This window comes from Ursus arctos, unplaced genomic scaffold (assembly GCF_023065955.2).
Source record: "Ursus arctos isolate Adak ecotype North America unplaced genomic scaffold, UrsArc2.0 scaffold_17, whole genome shotgun sequence".
NCBI lineage: Eukaryota > Metazoa > Chordata > Mammalia > Carnivora > Ursidae > Ursus > Ursus arctos.
This window is the reverse complement of record NW_026622841.1, coordinates 16,633,417-16,649,713: the sequence shown is the minus strand read 5'-3', so window position 1 is coordinate 16,649,713 and position 16,297 is coordinate 16,633,417. Positions and strand designations below refer to the sequence as shown.

General features: G+C 45.8%; 1 protein-coding gene across 11 annotated transcripts in view; it reads left to right on the top strand.

The window, feature by feature from the left end:
* The window catches only part of NEDD4L (NEDD4 like E3 ubiquitin protein ligase), a 332,508-nt gene that overhangs the window by 274,781 nt on the left and 41,430 nt on the right, over nucleotides 1-16,297 (top strand). For 6 of the 11 annotated variants that reach the window (XM_057313371.1, XM_057313369.1, XM_057313372.1 and 3 more), the window contains 5 exons: nucleotides 4,394-4,525; nucleotides 5,014-5,133; nucleotides 6,214-6,411; nucleotides 11,892-11,969; nucleotides 13,360-13,414. In XM_057313371.1, coding sequence (XP_057169354.1) covers nucleotides 4,394-4,525; nucleotides 5,014-5,133; nucleotides 6,214-6,411; nucleotides 11,892-11,969; nucleotides 13,360-13,414 — 583 coding nt within the window. Of the gene's footprint in view, nucleotides 1-4,393; nucleotides 4,526-5,013; nucleotides 5,134-6,213; nucleotides 6,412-11,891; nucleotides 11,970-13,359; nucleotides 13,415-13,524; nucleotides 13,579-16,297 lie in introns of all 11 variants that reach the window. The other 5 variants (XM_057313368.1, XM_044383041.3, XM_057313370.1 and 2 more) reach the window with 4 other exon arrangements.

Sequence of the window (16,297 nt, the reverse complement as noted above, 5' to 3'; positions counted from 1 at the left end):
TAATTTGGGGGGAGAGAGGAGGGAATATAATTAAGTTTTAAAGGTCTAGAAAAAAAAATAGTTTCTCTGAGCCAAGTATCCATTACTCTTATTCATTATTTTAAATAATTTTTAGTATTCATGTTTTTGGGTAACTTGACTAGGACTAGGTACTTTAATTGCCTGGTTTTTGCTTGACCCCTAGAGACAGGCTTAGCTTAGAGTTTATGCTTTGAGCCACTGTAGCTCTTTGAAGAATTTTCCTTATTGTGTCACCATTGTTAGGTTTCTTATAACTGCTTATTACTTTGAGACTACCTTTAAATACACATGCAATTGCTGATTTTCAGCAGGATGTGGACTTAAAGGAATAAATTCAGTTATATTGTTAGACTTTAATGCTCAGCATTACTCACAGGAAACTCAAATTGGCAGTCAGCAAAAATGAGCCCAGTGTAAGGTATTGAACTATAGTGATTTATGTGCAAGTCACGTGCTGGGTGGCCAGGCTCAGCCTCCAGCAGAATTCAAGAAATTCTAAGTGAACTAGCCTATTTCCTACTGTGCACTAGTAATTTCTACCGGAAGCAGAGCTGCAAGATAGACAGGATCATTTCATTAAAGAATTTTAATAGAATTCAAGGCTAATGAGCAATCTCTACCACACATTTTTGCATTTTATGGGAGGCTTGGAATGTGCTGTTTAGCATTGGAGTGTTGTGATAGCTGAGGATATTAAGTGACAGGATAAACTGAATTATGAGAGCCCTGGCCTCCATGGTGAGAAGTACTTGGCAGGACAGGGTGACCCATCTGAATGAGGTCCTGTGGCCCCTGCCACTGCCGTGTTCTTCTTGCCTGTGCCCTCCCCCTCCTCCTCTCCCAGCTGTGAATTAAAAAATACCAGTTTGGTTTTGTTAATTTTTAAAGACTGGGTAGTAGTCATTCCTAAATGCTTTGCTTTACTCTCATGCCTCCCATGTACCTGGTGACCTTTCAGCTGCAGTAAGCAACTTGCCTGATGGCTACATTAGAAACTGAGGCAGGTTTGAAAGTATGGTTTCCAGTTCCATCTCTTAACCATGTTTTTTCCCCTTTTACACCCTCTCCTGCCCCTGCCTGCCAGCCCCATGTGTACTGTCTCCTGCTGGAGCTACCCTGGGACGTACCACGCGCGCGCGCGCGCACACACACACACACACACACACACACACACACACACCTGGGATCCCACATACACATCACTTAGCAACTCGATGTTTTTCACTTGTGGCCCTTCCTCTGGGACCTGTTAATATTACATACTACTTAGTGATGTGAATACACCTCAATTTATATAATTTTCCCCCATTGGTGAGCATTCAGCTCCACCCCCACCCCTCGGGGCACTACGCAGGGTGTTGTGTTAACCCTCCTGGCGAACATCTCTTTCCATGATAGTGCTTTGATTTTTGTAGCACTGATGAACAACCCCTGATTCTCACCTATGGAACCACAACCCTTTGGTTTAGGAATACACCCTGGTGTATATGCACAAATAACACACACTGGGGTCACTTTCCAGCAGGGTACACGGGAGTCCTCTCTGAGGTCAAAGGAGAGGGATAGTACAGTCCTTCTGGACTTCACTGTGTATACCTAAAAACACCCCGAGTTAACGGTGTAGCAGGGTGTGAGTGAATCTTGGAGAATCTGTGATGGTACCAAACTGTTTATCGTCTTTAAAAGCAGATTGAAACTTTTGCAGTTTACACGTTACTGATTTCTCTGTCTTAATGAAATTAACAGCCACTAGGACAGGCTGTTAGGCAATGCACAACACAGTCGTCTATTCAGATGAAAAGCTGGGAAATGGTTAAGTTAAGCTGACTAGCAGTTTATCACTTACCTTTTGAGGTTGTATGGACTGTATGAACACACACACACACACACACACACACACACACTCACTCTCTCACACAGCAGTAGAAATCTGGTTTCTGCTCCAGGGCTGGGTCTCGTGCGTGATCTGCCTGGAGCAGCTGAGTCCTGCCTCCTCCCCTGCGGGGTGTGGTGAGAGCAGTGTTATGGGTCACAAATGCAGTTGTTGGCATACGTTGTTCTCCGTGGTCATTTAGAAAGAAATCTATAAAGAAAGATTTTAATAACACCATCTCATGTAGACGGAACTTAGATTATAGGTTGCCAGTTCAGTTCTCAATAGAAGGTAAAATGAGCCTATTAATCAAAGTCAGTGTTCTCTCCTGCACTCTTAGTTTCCAGAAACGGATTAGTCCCATTAACCGGATCTGTGAGAGGAGCCTGGGACGGGAGGTCCTAGCCATTTTCAAATTTGATTCTGAGATGAACCATGGCCACATCCAAGCTCTTGTAGTTTATGATGTCTCCCCATAAAGACCCTTTCCAGGGATTCTGTCACTTTCACACTATCCTGATGGTTTCCAGAACAGAGCTTTCGGAGTGCATATCTGGTTTCCTCTCCCCAAACTTAACTCAGTGGGGAGGAGGAAAACCAGCAGATTCCACACACTATTCCATTTAGCCCAAGCATTTTGGGTCATCCTATAAGCAACAGTAGGTCGAAGATTGATAGCATATACTTAGCCAAAAATACGAACGGATCACTTAGGTTACAGCGTGGGTTCTGACTTCGTTCAGCAGAGTCCAGTTTTTGTACAGCCTGGATAAAAAATAGCCTAGAACTAGCTCTTTTGGCTTGGTGCCTCGGTGAGAGAAGGAGGGAGATAAGAGCGTGAGGCCAAAGACAAATTCATCTGTCTTCGGTACTCATGGAAGGATCAAGTCTGCATGTTGATGTCACTTCCACTCTTGTGGTCCCACACCTACATCCAGAACCCTCATGGTCTCACAGTCTTGGAATTACCATGTTAGGGCCTTTGGGACCTCATCTGGAAAAATGTCAAGAAAACAGTTACCGTAGTTTCAGCAGAATGTCCTCTTTACAATAATCTTGCGTTGCATGGTAAACGTGTTTCAGAAATAACCATTGAGGCAGCTGCTTCGTGGCTCAGTTTTTCTCTGGAATGTGCTGTCAAGCTTATGGAATAGAATATTGAACCTTGCGAACTGTAGTCCCCAAATTACATGGCAGTGTTGTTGAGCGTGCTTTCCAGTTCATGATCCTGCAGCGGACTGGGGGGCCCTCCGACTGGGACCCTCCTTGGCAAGGCACAGCGTTGCTAGTGAACAGGAAAGGTAGGGTGTGCAGCTGGGCTCAGAGATTCACATCCTCACCCTGACACCCACCTGGTAAAACACCCAGAAGTTCACAAGATCCTAATTAGGGAAGACAGTTCCCAAAAAGAAGTGGCTTCCTTTTGTCACCTCACGTAAGAGATGATTCCTGATGGATGGCCTCTGGTTTCTTCGACGTTCTCCCACGAGCCTTGGTAGCCATGGTTGGCTTGCTGTCTCTGAGTCCCCACCTTCAGGGTAACACCCCATTTCTCAGTTACAGATGTTCTCTGCAGCATCCATACACCCAGCACTTCCGGGATGGCACTGACCTCAGGCGTCCATCTCCTTTTCCATGAATCCCTGAAATATCCTTGCTATTCCGACATTTCTCCACCCAGGCCTCATTTCTCAGACTGCTTCCTAGAAACAAAAGTGTCTCAGGAATCCTTTTGTAGTCTCATTTGGACGATCCAGACGCAGTCACTCTATACTGGACGTGTCTCTGAACCCGGAAACTGCGTGTGCTTTCGCCCTTTTAAAGAGAGACAGTCCGCATGGGAGGACGGGGGTAGATAGAGCCTCAGTTCTCAGGATCCTCTGGACTTCTAACCTCAGGTTGCCCCCTGACTTCCTGACTGGGGCAGCTGAGCTGTCCTGGTTGGTCCTCATGACTGCACGCCCTGGTGTGCCTACAGACCTGCAAGAGAGCAGACTGGTTTTGTTTTCGTTTTTGTTTTTTCCCCTGAAAGCGATCGTGGAAGGGCTCTAAGCTGATGAAGACTTCAGGAATTAGGAGAGCATCTCCGTGGCAGCTATACTGAGGGAAAAAAAATGTTCAGAGCATCCCTTCCTTGGTAGCCTTTGACAGTTAGAAATACCTTTAAGGTCTGTGTGGTTTAACAGAAATCTAGTAACGGAAACAGATTGTATGTTTCTCTTAGGATGCTAGCAGCAGCCCTTTATGTTTAAGACTTCGGGGCTTTACAACGGACTTCTGTAAGATTTGGGGCCTCATGGCTATGTGGGGTTCCTCTCACAGTAGATCGGAAGCTGTTGGAAATCAGTTGCCTTTTTTCCAGACACTAATGTTTTCGGTGCAAGTGAAATGAAATTACTTGTTCTAGAACAAGTAATTCTCTGGGTGTACATTACTTTATGAAACTGATCAGAAAGCAAATGCAGGATATTAAATAATAATGATTTCTTACACAAACAGCCATCAGTGGCCTATACACACACCACGCCGGGCCTCCCTTCAGGCTGGGAAGAGAGAAAAGATGCTAAGGGACGCACGTACTATGTCAATCATAACAATCGAACCACAACCTGGACTCGACCTATCATGCAGGTACGCAGATCGCCCTACAACTTGAAATCACAGGCCGTAGAAGCCAACATGTGCGTGAGCTCGCTGTTCCCGGTGTGAATGTATGGTTCTAAAGAACCCATATTTAAGAACATTTTTCTCACAAAGAAAACGCGTGACTTTAAGCCTAATATTCGGTCCTCCGATCAGCCCATCCCTAGATACGGTCTTAAATGGGACGTGAAAGATACTGTCAGGAGTAAGAGCCTATCACAGTGGGTAGCTTCTCTCCCAGCCCCCTTTATTCCCAAGGCTGGTTTTTATGCTGGGCTCAGTGATTCATGTCTATTTCCTTTGAATGTGTTCCTCCATCCTTGCCCCCATTATTATGTTTAATCATTTCCTCCACGCTTGAAATAGGCCAGACCTCTTATTAGTGCTGGCTGCGTTGTTGTTTGGGTCCACGCTCCTAATCACATGCACAGGGGGAATCCTCCCGTGAAGCTAACTTGTTTTTGCCTCCAAAATAGCTCGCCGAAGACGGTGCGTCCGGATCCGCCACAAACAGTAACAACCACCTAATCGAGCCTCAGATCCGCCGGCCCCGTAGCCTCAGCTCGCCGACTGTAACCTTATCTGCCCCGCTGGAGGTGAGAAGGCTGCCTCAGCCTCTAACCGGGTCACTGTCTCCCGGGACTTCTCATTCTCCTTGCTAATCTCCCGTGGCTTTGAGTTTTGCAGCCCCCGTCCTCTCTCTGATCGGTCGTGGTGTCCGTGGTGCAGGGCGCTGTCGTGCCTTCCCTCATCCTGACTTCATGCTTCTCTGTGCCGCCCGGCTCGCACCCGTGGCCTCCCACCTGAGTCCCATTCTCATTCGGCTGCCGCCACGGGTCCTTGTGCTGGAAGGGGGACACCTCTCCTCCGAACTTTCTCCATTCTCGTTGTGTTTCGCTCTTGACTGCATAAGGAACTCTCTCAAATCCCAATGCTTACATTGCGTTTTAAAACACACCCGTTGCTTGGATCATTTTTTTCCCCCTTTCGACTGTAGGGTCTGTCACTGTACGGGCGTACGTGTTCCTGACGTACACTCGCATCTCGAAGCCATTGCTGGCCATCTGCTTGTGCTCTCTCCTGTGTGTGTGGTGTTGGTGCCATCCCTTCACATCCCAAATGTCCGAGTTAGAGAAGCCAGAGAGCGAGTGTTTGAAGTTCTGAACTTGACTGTGTCTTAGAGCTAGTCGCAGGCCCGGTACCGGGGCTCCCGGTGCTGATGACTGGGAGTGGACGTGATCGGTTCTGAGCTGGGGTGTGAATGCCGTGGGTAGCAGCCGTGCTAGTCCGAGAGGACAGGTTTTCCTTTCTGTGCTCTCAAAATTGCCAACCCCTTCTTCATTAGACTGTGAGCTCATTAAGAGCAGGGCCTGTGTTCCTCTACCCTTTGTAAAATTTCCATCCATCGTGTTCGATGCAGAATGATGTTTTGGGTGTGTACTGAATAGCTATTCACGGACCTTGATATATAAGTACTTAATATTGGCGTGTGTTTAACCAACCGAGAAACCTTGAAAGTTAGATTGGTTGAAAAGTAAGTGGATGACAGAAAGAGGTTTCAGGAGCTTCTCCTTTGTGCCTCTCCAAAGAGGAGCATTCCTCGTGTACCCCGGTTCATTTTGATACGTCCGCAGTAGCACCTGGTAAGAGTTCTAACGCTCATTATTATTCCTTAGGGTGCCAAGGATTCGCCCATACGTCGGGCTGTGAAAGATACCCTTTCCAACCCACAGTCCCCACAGCCATCACCTTACAACTCCCCCAAACCACAACACAAAGTCACACAGAGCTTCCTGCCGCCCGGCTGGGAAATGAGGATAGCGCCCAACGGCCGGCCCTTCTTCATTGACCATAACACAAAGACTACAACGTGGGTAAGGCTGCTGCTTTTATCTGGTTCCATTTTTGTCACGAGCTCTGCCATTGATTCCTGGACTTCCTTACTCAGGAGCCCTTGTTCTTGAAGGGAAATTTCCCAGACCCCGAAGCACAGCCCCAAGGGGACCTCCTCGGCCTACATCTGGACTCAGCACGTCTGGGCTGGGGGGGCGGGGGTGGAGGGGCGGAGAGGGGGCACAGGGTCGTGACTGCCTCTGGGATGGCTCCAGGGCTGGTGCCTTTTCTTCATGGGACTCCTGGAAAGCTCTAGTCCTGACGGTTTACCGTATTGGGGAGAAAGGTGTCGTGCTCCCCAGGGCCAGGAATTTGATGTCACGGCTTCATTTCCCATTATGCTCTAATTTTATTAGGAGTCCTAGTCTTTTTTTAATCATTTCTCCTCATCATTTCTTTTTGCGTTTCTGTTGACATGGTCACCTTTATTTGATTTATCCTTTTAGTCTTCACTGTTCGTGTCAGATTCGTGTTTTATACTCCTTTGCTCTGTCTTATTCCTTTACTTGGGGGTTAAGAGATGTACTGTGGACTTTGGTTGTAAATTTGATAGCTCTTTTTGGTGAAGGTTTTGTCAAAACGGACTTTTCCAATCATGTCGCTGTCCCATGCGCCCCTGAGTCCTGCAGGAGAGAGAATCTGTTGTATTAGCAAGCACGATGAGATGAATGAGGTACATACGCATTTCTCTGTATGCCTCCGTCCTTCCTTCATTCCTTCAGCCGAATTCATGGTGTCTTATTTAATGTTGATGTAGTTCTTTTTTAGAAGTCAGTGGTATGTTTCTGCTGTGTTGATCTCTAGACCTAGGATTAAACTGAACTTGGTATTCTTGTTTCTATTTCTGATGCTACAGGAGGTTTTGCTCTTCTTCCTGTCCCTTGTATCCCTGCCTAATTCTCCGGGTACAGAGCTTAACTCTGTCTTTCAGTCATCTGTGCTGCTTGCTTAGAACGGGTGGTGTGTGAAAGCTGGTTGAGTTTGGGCGATGGTCGCTGGCCCAGCCATGTGGTCTTAGGCTACCAGTGAACACGTGCTTTAAATTCCCATTTCTAGTGAAGACATGAGGTGTGTAGAGTTGATAGAATAGTGTTAGGAAAGAGGCCTGGACCAAAATGGGCTAGACTGTCACTCACACTTGGCCTGTGGTGTATGTTCACTTAGTCCCCAAAGGGCTCGCCCTCTAAAATATCTCAAATCCAGTGGATCGTGGGGCAGCGTGTCTCCATGAGAACATTCCCTCCATTTGGGGCAGGCCCATGCTTTTCATGGCAGGGCATCCAGCCACTGAAGGCTAATAGCCACGATGCCTCCCCTCCCCCTGCCGTAGGGATGACCAAAAATGCCCCGACACGTTCTAAACACTCCTTATTGAGAACCGCTCTAAAAGCTCCCTCTTTGGAGGTAAGGGAGTAGTCTGCCAGGGGGAATTCATCATTGAGATCTGGTGACATTTCATTTAGTAAACTCGTTACTACTCCTGAGGCACACGCTGGCCTGTCACGTTGTTGGACGCACTTTTTCTCCTGCAGATAATTTTACAGGTTTGTGGGCAAGTTGAGAATGAAAGATAGGCAGCTCTTTGGAAAAGAGAGTCCTAGAGATTGGTTTTTAGGTCTTTTTCCCCCCACGGATGTGGAACTTGCGGCTGTCCCGCTGTGCTTTCCAGCCCTGAGCCGGAAGTGAGAGCTCCAGAAACAGGGTAGGTGTTGTCGGAGGAGATGGGTTCGCGTAGGGGGCCCGGCGTGCGCTGTGACTGGGGTCACTGGAACTAGCTTAGCAGTCAGGTCTCCTAACCTTTCTGCCGTCGTTCACGCCACAAGGGCAGTGTAATTACAGCTGGGCAGGTTTTAGTTCAGACCACCAGCTTTACTTATTGCCTGCATCGTTGCTGAATGAAACCCAGTCTGAATTTCCAGTTGCCCCTCTCCACCCAGATCCTTGCTGTTGACTCATGTACTCCTTTCACATTTTAATGTATTAAACCAATATTTTATTGCTGCTGCTGCTACTGCTGTTGGAAGTCCTAAAGGTAACAACTGGAAATTCCACCAGTGACCACCCTTCCTCACTCAGCTCAGATGTGCTGGGCCAGCTACGTCACCCCTTCTAGACAAAGGCCTATACAGGATACTCTCTGTGGAAGACACCCTCTAAACTGCCTATTTATTTTGATAAAAGATGGAGGGAAGGGTAAAGACAATTTTCAGCTTAGAATCTGTTTGGAGTAGGCTTGGGGTTTGCTCTGTGTGTGTGTGTTAAAGAGAACAGCGTAGCTATTCTTAGAATGTGAACTTTATAATGGAAACAGGAAGAGAAACTGGTAGGACAGGTTGAGAATAATGAAAATCCTAGGCCCGCCTCCGTCAGTCTGTATGCTCCTGCTCCCTACGTTTAACCAGCAGCATGAAAAGATACAGGCCGACATTTCCCTTGTATATGTTGATAGGGGCAGATTCCCTTTGAAGTCTATTTGTAAAACACAGCCTTTCACACGCCCGAGTAATGCAGGCAGTGTGCCAGCAGTCTCTCTGGGATAAAGTCAGACCACATCCCGGGAGCATCACTGTGTCCCCACCTGGATCAGCAAGGCCAAGGATGCATGCTGGAGACCACCACGTGCCTGAGGGCAGATGACAGAGGCATTCTGGTTGCCCATTCTTTCTGCTAAGGAAGCAGCTGGAAGCGTGTCTGTGTGTGTGTGTGTGTGTGCGCGCGCGCGCGCGCGTGTCTGTGTGTGTGTGTGCGTGTCTGTGTGTGTGTGTGTATGTGTATTTATGTTTTCTACAGGACAAAGCACTGGCTTCTTTTTGTAGCAAGAAAGAGTATGCCTTAATTAAGTGGCAGGTTTGTTTCCTACCCGGGTCCAAACTAGTAAAACTCACTGTAGCCTAGGCATGGTTGTTGACTTCTTCCAGGAAGGAAAAACCACAGCTATTTTTTTGAACCAGCTACATTCCCATATGTTATATATTTCTAAACTCTGCTAGGAAACCTTTTTTTTTTTTTTTTTAAGATGTTGATCTTTGCCTTCTGTTCAAAAATTCTCCCAACCGTATTGAGGGAAGCAGTTATGAAATAGTGAAAGAATGTGCTCGTGGTGCTTGAGGACAGGGAGGAACTCCCACGTGGGTTTTGCATATTTTGCCCGTTTATATTCATTTTTATTTCTGTCGTTTGAAACATCATTTGTAGTCCCGCTTCTTGTCATCCCTGATGTTATCACGGGTCCTGTGGGGCCTTGGCTGCCTTCGCCTGCTCCACCAGCTTGGGGGGGTCCCTGCCACCCCGGTTGTTCAGCGGACTCTCTGTGGGGTGGGCTCAGTAGCGCCCTCTAGGTTGAGCCCTTAGAGCTTGGTGGAAGGCAGCTGCTGCCATTATTTTGACTTCTGATGGTATAATAAAATAATAGGACCCCACGGGCCTCCAGCCCTCACATTATACAAATTCCGGGTTTCCACGGCAGGCCATTTTAGCAGACCCATAAAATTGAGTTTTCGACTTCATCCTCCTCATCCCCACACCCTGGCACTTTTCTATAACTTCAGCTGCTGCTTTCTGTTTGTGTGTTCTTTAAATCATCAGCTTTTTACTGATTGTCTTTCCTAGTAGCCTGTGTGTATGATTCCAAGGCATGGCTGGTCTTGCATGCAGCCTCCGGAAGCTAGCATGGTCAGTGGCTGGGAGGAAGGGGCTCTGGGTGGGGGGCCCTGTGGTTGTGGCATCACCAGGTCCAGCTCACAGCTTGCACTCGGTGGGTGCTCCAGGTTTTTCGTCTGTCCACAATCAACCCGTGACAAATACTTACCCAGTTATCAGCTTCTTGGACCTTATAAATCCAAAATCTTAGTGTGTCTCTTTACTACACTGTATGTGTTCCAGTATACAACAGAATACTGAACCTATTTTATGCCTCTGATTACCCTTTGAAAAGGATATCAGCAAGGTTCAGGGTCATTATCCATCCTAAACTGCTAACACGATTTATTTCTTCAGTTAATAGTTTGCTCCAGTTCAGAGAAAGCTAAGGTTGGTTTTATTTTTTGGTTTCGGAGAAGGTTGCTTTGTAGACTTGGCCAGTTCCAAATATCTGTCACTTTGTTATAATCCAGTGAGACCAACAGCTTACACTGGTGACTTGGGAAATTTTTTTAACAGCTTTCTTGGAGTATAACTCTCATGTCCTACGGTTCACCTGTTTAAAATATACAAGTGAGTGGGTTTTAGACCATTAAATAAACATGTGCAACCATCACAATCAGTTTGAGATCATTTTCATACCCATTAGCTGTCACAAAGTGAGTTTTACTACTTCCCAAGGTTTATACCAATTACTTCATTTTCTTGTTGCCTTGGGAAAATGGTAAGGCAGAAAACCTTTTAGTGATCTGATAGCAACAAAGGCTTTCATGTCATTGAAATAAAGGGGTTTTTTTTAGGGTTGTTTTTTTTTTTTAATCTTAGTCTAATTTGGTTGACAGTGTGCTATTCTGAATTTTATCATTTGTTTCCTCATCTTTTGAGTTTAAAGTGTGAATTCTCTAAGTTACGTTGCATTTTCGTTGGGTCTGTATACGTGAGAGGCCGCTCCCAGACTCTGGGTGAGAGCTTTCGGGCAAGTTCTCGAAGTCTCGGCACCTCAGTGTCCTCATCGAAAGAAGCAGAGATATGTGCGCGGCCTCTCCTAACGGGGCCGTTGCAAGATGAGACATCTGCCTGTTCTTTGTCAATTATAAAGCGTGAGCCAAGATGCCAGAGCACATATATTTCCCTTTTGTTGATTCTTTGTAGGATCTTATGAGCCATATCCCTTAAGAGAAATCTTTGGCAGACTTTTACGTATTGAGACATAAATGAGAATCTCATTTGCAGACCTTAATCGGGAATCTCAGTCAAGTTCCCTAGTTAGGGGTAGGAGATGTTATGTGACAAGGCCCCCGAACTCTGGCCAGGACATGACTTGACCCTCAGATCACATTCACATCCTCTGCTGTAGATGGAGGAGTGGAAGGGCCCAGCAGAAAGCGCAGGACCAATGGAAAGGCTGGCGGCCCTCACGCACAGCTCAGGAGCCAGGAGAGATTTCCAAACCGCCGTCCGCACCCCTCTGCAGAGTAGAGCCTCATCTTCACCCTCCGTTCTGGTTTCCATGTTGCTTCCCTGCTGGGACTGTCTTCCTCTTCACCTGCTAGAGGTCTTGCGGAACATGCTTCACCTTTTATTTAAATATTCTCGCTGTTCTCCTTTCAGCAAGGACAAGAAGAGAAAACTCTTGCTTGAGAGTTGGTCAGCCAGCCTTCCTGTACAAAGAGAGGTCCTCTCCTCCCCCGTACAGGCAGGAGTGCGGCTCCGTGCACAGGCAACCTGTTGGCCTTGGACCGCCCTGCTTCAGAAGGGAAGGAGCCAGTGACATCACACACAGTCACTCTTAATGTCCTCTGCCTTTTACGTTTTCTTGCAGGAAGATCCACGCCTGAAATTTCCAGTACATATGCGGTCAAAGGCATCTTTAAACCCCAATGACCTCGGCCCCCTTCCTGTGAGTACGCGGGAGATGCACGGACAAGTCTGAAAATGTTTATCCATTCATCTGCCCCGTGTTGATGGAGAGACCCTGTGGGCCTTCTCTTTCTCCAGGCTTATTTGGGTCCCACTGGTCTGTAATCTCTTCATAGACTTAGGTGCATGGCTTAATTCTGACAGCACATACTGTTCATGCCGTGTACTTGGGAAAGCGGTTTCTGAATTGTGGGCAGCTAATAGTTAGAAAGTAGACCTTGTAACTAGGATGCGTGAGGCATTCTCTGCATGTGACAGGTTAGGCAACACACATTTAGTTTATAACTTTCCAACCACTGGGTTCCATCCATATTGCTAATTTAGTCACTGGAACAGAAATATTAAAAACAGTAGGAGGAAAAGGCCTAAGTAATCACAGACAGCTTCTATAAGTCACTAGCCTGCAGATATTTTAAGTTTTTCTCCCTTCTTGAGGACTGGCTATAAAATTTAATTTATTGGTTTATTCTCTTTAGGGGCCCAAGTGGGAGTTGAGCTCTTTTTAACCCATATTAGATTTTGAATGAAACTTTGACCCTACATCCTTCTCAGCCCCCACCCCCACCCCAGTCAGAAAGCCTTAACCTCTCTGGTGTGTGTGGCATGTGATGGCACAACTTGAATCTAGAAAGGTTAGGGTTCAGTCTCCATTCATTAGGTTTTACACAAATATCCCTCCCTCTCCAGAACTCTTTGGTCCCTGGGTTGAAATGGAAAGAGCCCAGAGAGTGCCAGAGACCGAGAGCAGACGTGAAGGATCGTGTGTTGTCCTCATGTGTTGGATTCCTGAGTTTCACATAGCAAGTAGGCACCGTTCAGATAGTGAGGGCATACCAGCCTTACATTGGGGGGAAAAATACCCAAATCCATCTATTTCCTGAGTCCAAAGAGTTGAGAGCCCACACCAGAGAATCTCACCGTTAGGTCATTCAGCCACATGGTGACAGGACTAAAGCATCTGTCTCTGACATTTGTAAATTAACATTCCTCCTCCCTTCAGTGCTCAGTAAATATTTGTTTAATGAAATGAGCTCTTCAGTCCTAAACTCAGCTCTTCCAGGGGACGCTGGAATTGCCCTTCGGAGCTTTTGAAACAGCAAAGCCATGCTTCCCATTCATGACCCAGTGAGTAGGGTCTCCTGAGGCTGGCAAGCCTGTGATACAGCGTGTCGCTAGATGTTGTCAAGAGTTAACTGGAAATGTTTGTGCTTGGTTCTTAATGTAACAACGTACCCTAGAAGAGAAGAGTCAAAGCATGTCCTTAGAGTGTTTAAATTTAGCCATCGATTGATCAATTGATTTTTTTTAACTTTTTTGGAACTGTTAGCTGATGTTTGTATTCTCTCTGTCTCTCTCTCTTCTAATACCAGCCTGGTTGGGAAGAAAGAATTCACTTGGATGGCCGCACGTTCTATATTGACCATAGTAAGTAGGCTCGTTTACAGACACACAGGCATTGCAGGTAAAGGGATGGGAGGGACAGGGAGTCATTCAAACATTATAGTGAAAGGTTTGTCATTTTACTCTTTGTCCAGGCAGCCAGGTGTTATGTGGAGAGAATGAGGCCAGAGAGTCAGTGCCCTCGTACGGTACTGTGCATTCATCCCGATTTTGCTTGAAAGGAGCCCATCAAGCTTTTACCCGATTTGATCTTGTGACCTATTAACTTTTTTTTTCATTAAAAACTTTTTTGGGTCGATAACCCTTTGATTTCTGCGCTTTTAATAAATACACTCTAGTAATAGAAAATAAGGTTAGAAGTTAAAATTATGAGTCACGAATCTATGTGTGAGCAGTGCTTGAAGCAGCATGTAAGTGTCTTAAACACTGCCGTCAAAGGTCTGATGGCAAGAAGCCGTTCTGACTTATTTTCTATTCATAGCATGTTTCTTTGCACCCAACACACTAATCTATATGTAGTTCGTATCTTGAAATTATAGTATAGTTGCTCCAGCACCTATGAATAAATGTGTGGTTTCTCATTTCAACTAAAAGTTAAACTAATAAAGTTTTTGCTTTTAGCCAGTGGGTTTGTTTTTTTTTTTTAAGGCAACATGTTCTCCATGGGAACATATTTGTATATCCCTTAGAACTTCTGAAAAATGTATATTTAAAAGAAGTCTTCGATTCTGTTTAAAAGTGTGTGCCATTGGGAGTATTTTGATCTTTGTTTGCATTTGGTTCCTAAGGATTAGGAAGTCTGCCCCGGGTTTCTCCAGCCTTACATTCTCTTAACTGATCAAAAGTCCCCCGATGAGCCAGTTGGTGGAGAGTGACCACGAGGATCCTCGGGGGCTTGAGAGGTTTTTATAAATTAAGAAGCCCAGCAGTTCAGAATTAAGCCACAAGTGGAATTCCTAGGTGTATTGGAGAGGGGGCTGCCCTTTGGTTAAAATTCGGTAATTCAAGGTACATAGGCTTAGTTTTGTCTTCGACCAGTAAAACTACTAAGGGTTTGCCTGCTCTCCAGTATTTTACAGTGAGCCTAAAATTGCTACCATAAATGCTATACATAAAATCTGTGTACCCCTGCTTGTTTCTCTAATATGCTATTTATTTATAATTCTACTCATAGCATTATTAAAAGAAGGGAGGGAGCACACCTCTTTTTCCCACTAAGAACAAAAAACAATTCCTCTTTCAGTTGTTATATGCTTTACAGTTTCAGTTTTTAAAGGTAGGTACAAATAATAATGATCTTTTTCTTAAAACAAGGTCTTAACTAGTAACACAGCCTTGGTTTGCTACACACCGAATATTTCACACGGCATTGTGGCCATGTTCTGGCTGGTGATCTGATGTTCAGGTCAACCTGAAAAGAATTTTATGAATGTTCTTAATGTAAGGGCCCCAAAGAAGAAAAACTCTACTGCAAATGTCCATCGTCGTGTGCATTAGAAATAATGAAGATCATAGACTTATTTTTCTGGTGGTGTGCATAGACCTAGTATAATATAGAGTAGATGCTTAATGAACGGTGACTGGAAGTTAATTCATGGAGGGTCAGTGGTGAAGGTGTGAGGAAGATAATGTCCTTGGTCCGAAAGTGGCAGAGAACTTTGGAGAAGCAGCATCCGTGCCCCCGGCCCCAGGCTTGCCCTGCTTCTGTTTGCTGGGAGGAGGAGAGGGTAGTTTTGCTAAATGCCTGGGCTGTTCCTTATTCCTGATCAGTCCACCAGTCCCTCCAGGCGCTGAGCTCCCTCCCTTCCCACTCCTCTTGCCAGAAGAGACAGCTTCCCCAAGGCTCCTCTTCACTCCAGGGGATGGTATAGACCACATACAGTGCCGGTGGATCTGAGCTATAAAAGATTTCTGCGGTCCTTTACATGGAGGTTAAAGTGTGCCTTTGCTCTGCCCTACTGCACAGTTCTCTCAACTAGATAATAGTGGAAATTAGGTGAGCAAAAACTGTGGAAGAGAAAAGATCGGTTTAGGATGACCTCAGTTGCTGTTGATGCAACATTTCTGCCATTTCTCCCGTTTGTCGAGGTTTACTCCATGGAAACCTGTAAACAGGTACATATCAGCGAAACAGAGTTAACTTCATAACGCTGCTTCACCAAAACCCAGTCTGTGAAAAGCACAGAGTTTGTTTAAGAGGCTTTGTCAGGCCTGCAGGTACACTCCAGAATGCCTTTCCTCACCTGGTGGGTGACCTTTAGGAGCACCTTTACCTTCCAGACGAGCTCTCTTCTAAGCAGTTTCCCCACGTCTGATTCTTGCAAAATTCAGCATCTCCTCTTGCTGTCCTGCTGCGTGTAGGACAGGAACCACGACATCCCTGCGTGTGGCATTTTCCTGTGCAAGCAGTCGTCTCGGGAGAGATGCAGAGTCATGCTGTCTTCCATCATCACCGGGACATGTGACACACATGAATGACAAAGGCAGCAGTGCCCTTGTCTTTTAAATAATGAGGCTATTTATTTTTACTTCCTAAACTCTTGAGAAGGCAGACATTTTCAAGATTAAAAATAACCATCTTAAAAAGACGTCATTTCAGAAGAGATGAGGTATTGACATTTATCAAATAGCTCCTGCCTGGAGCTGGCGTGAAAGGTCAAGGGAAGATCTTGAACTGAATCTCTACCTCTCTTAGGGGGTCATGTGTTTCCTCTTAAAGACCAGGTATGCCCAGCAGCTGAGCCAGTGGCCACAGGTGTCTTGGATACAAAGCTAGAAGAGAAAATTCCAGGGAGGCTATAAAATCCTGTTTTCGTCTTTCTTGCCAGCAGTCTTCCAAACCTGTTAATAGTAGCTAAACAGTTCTTCTCCTTCATCCTTGTCCCTTTATTTCAAATACAGTGTCTG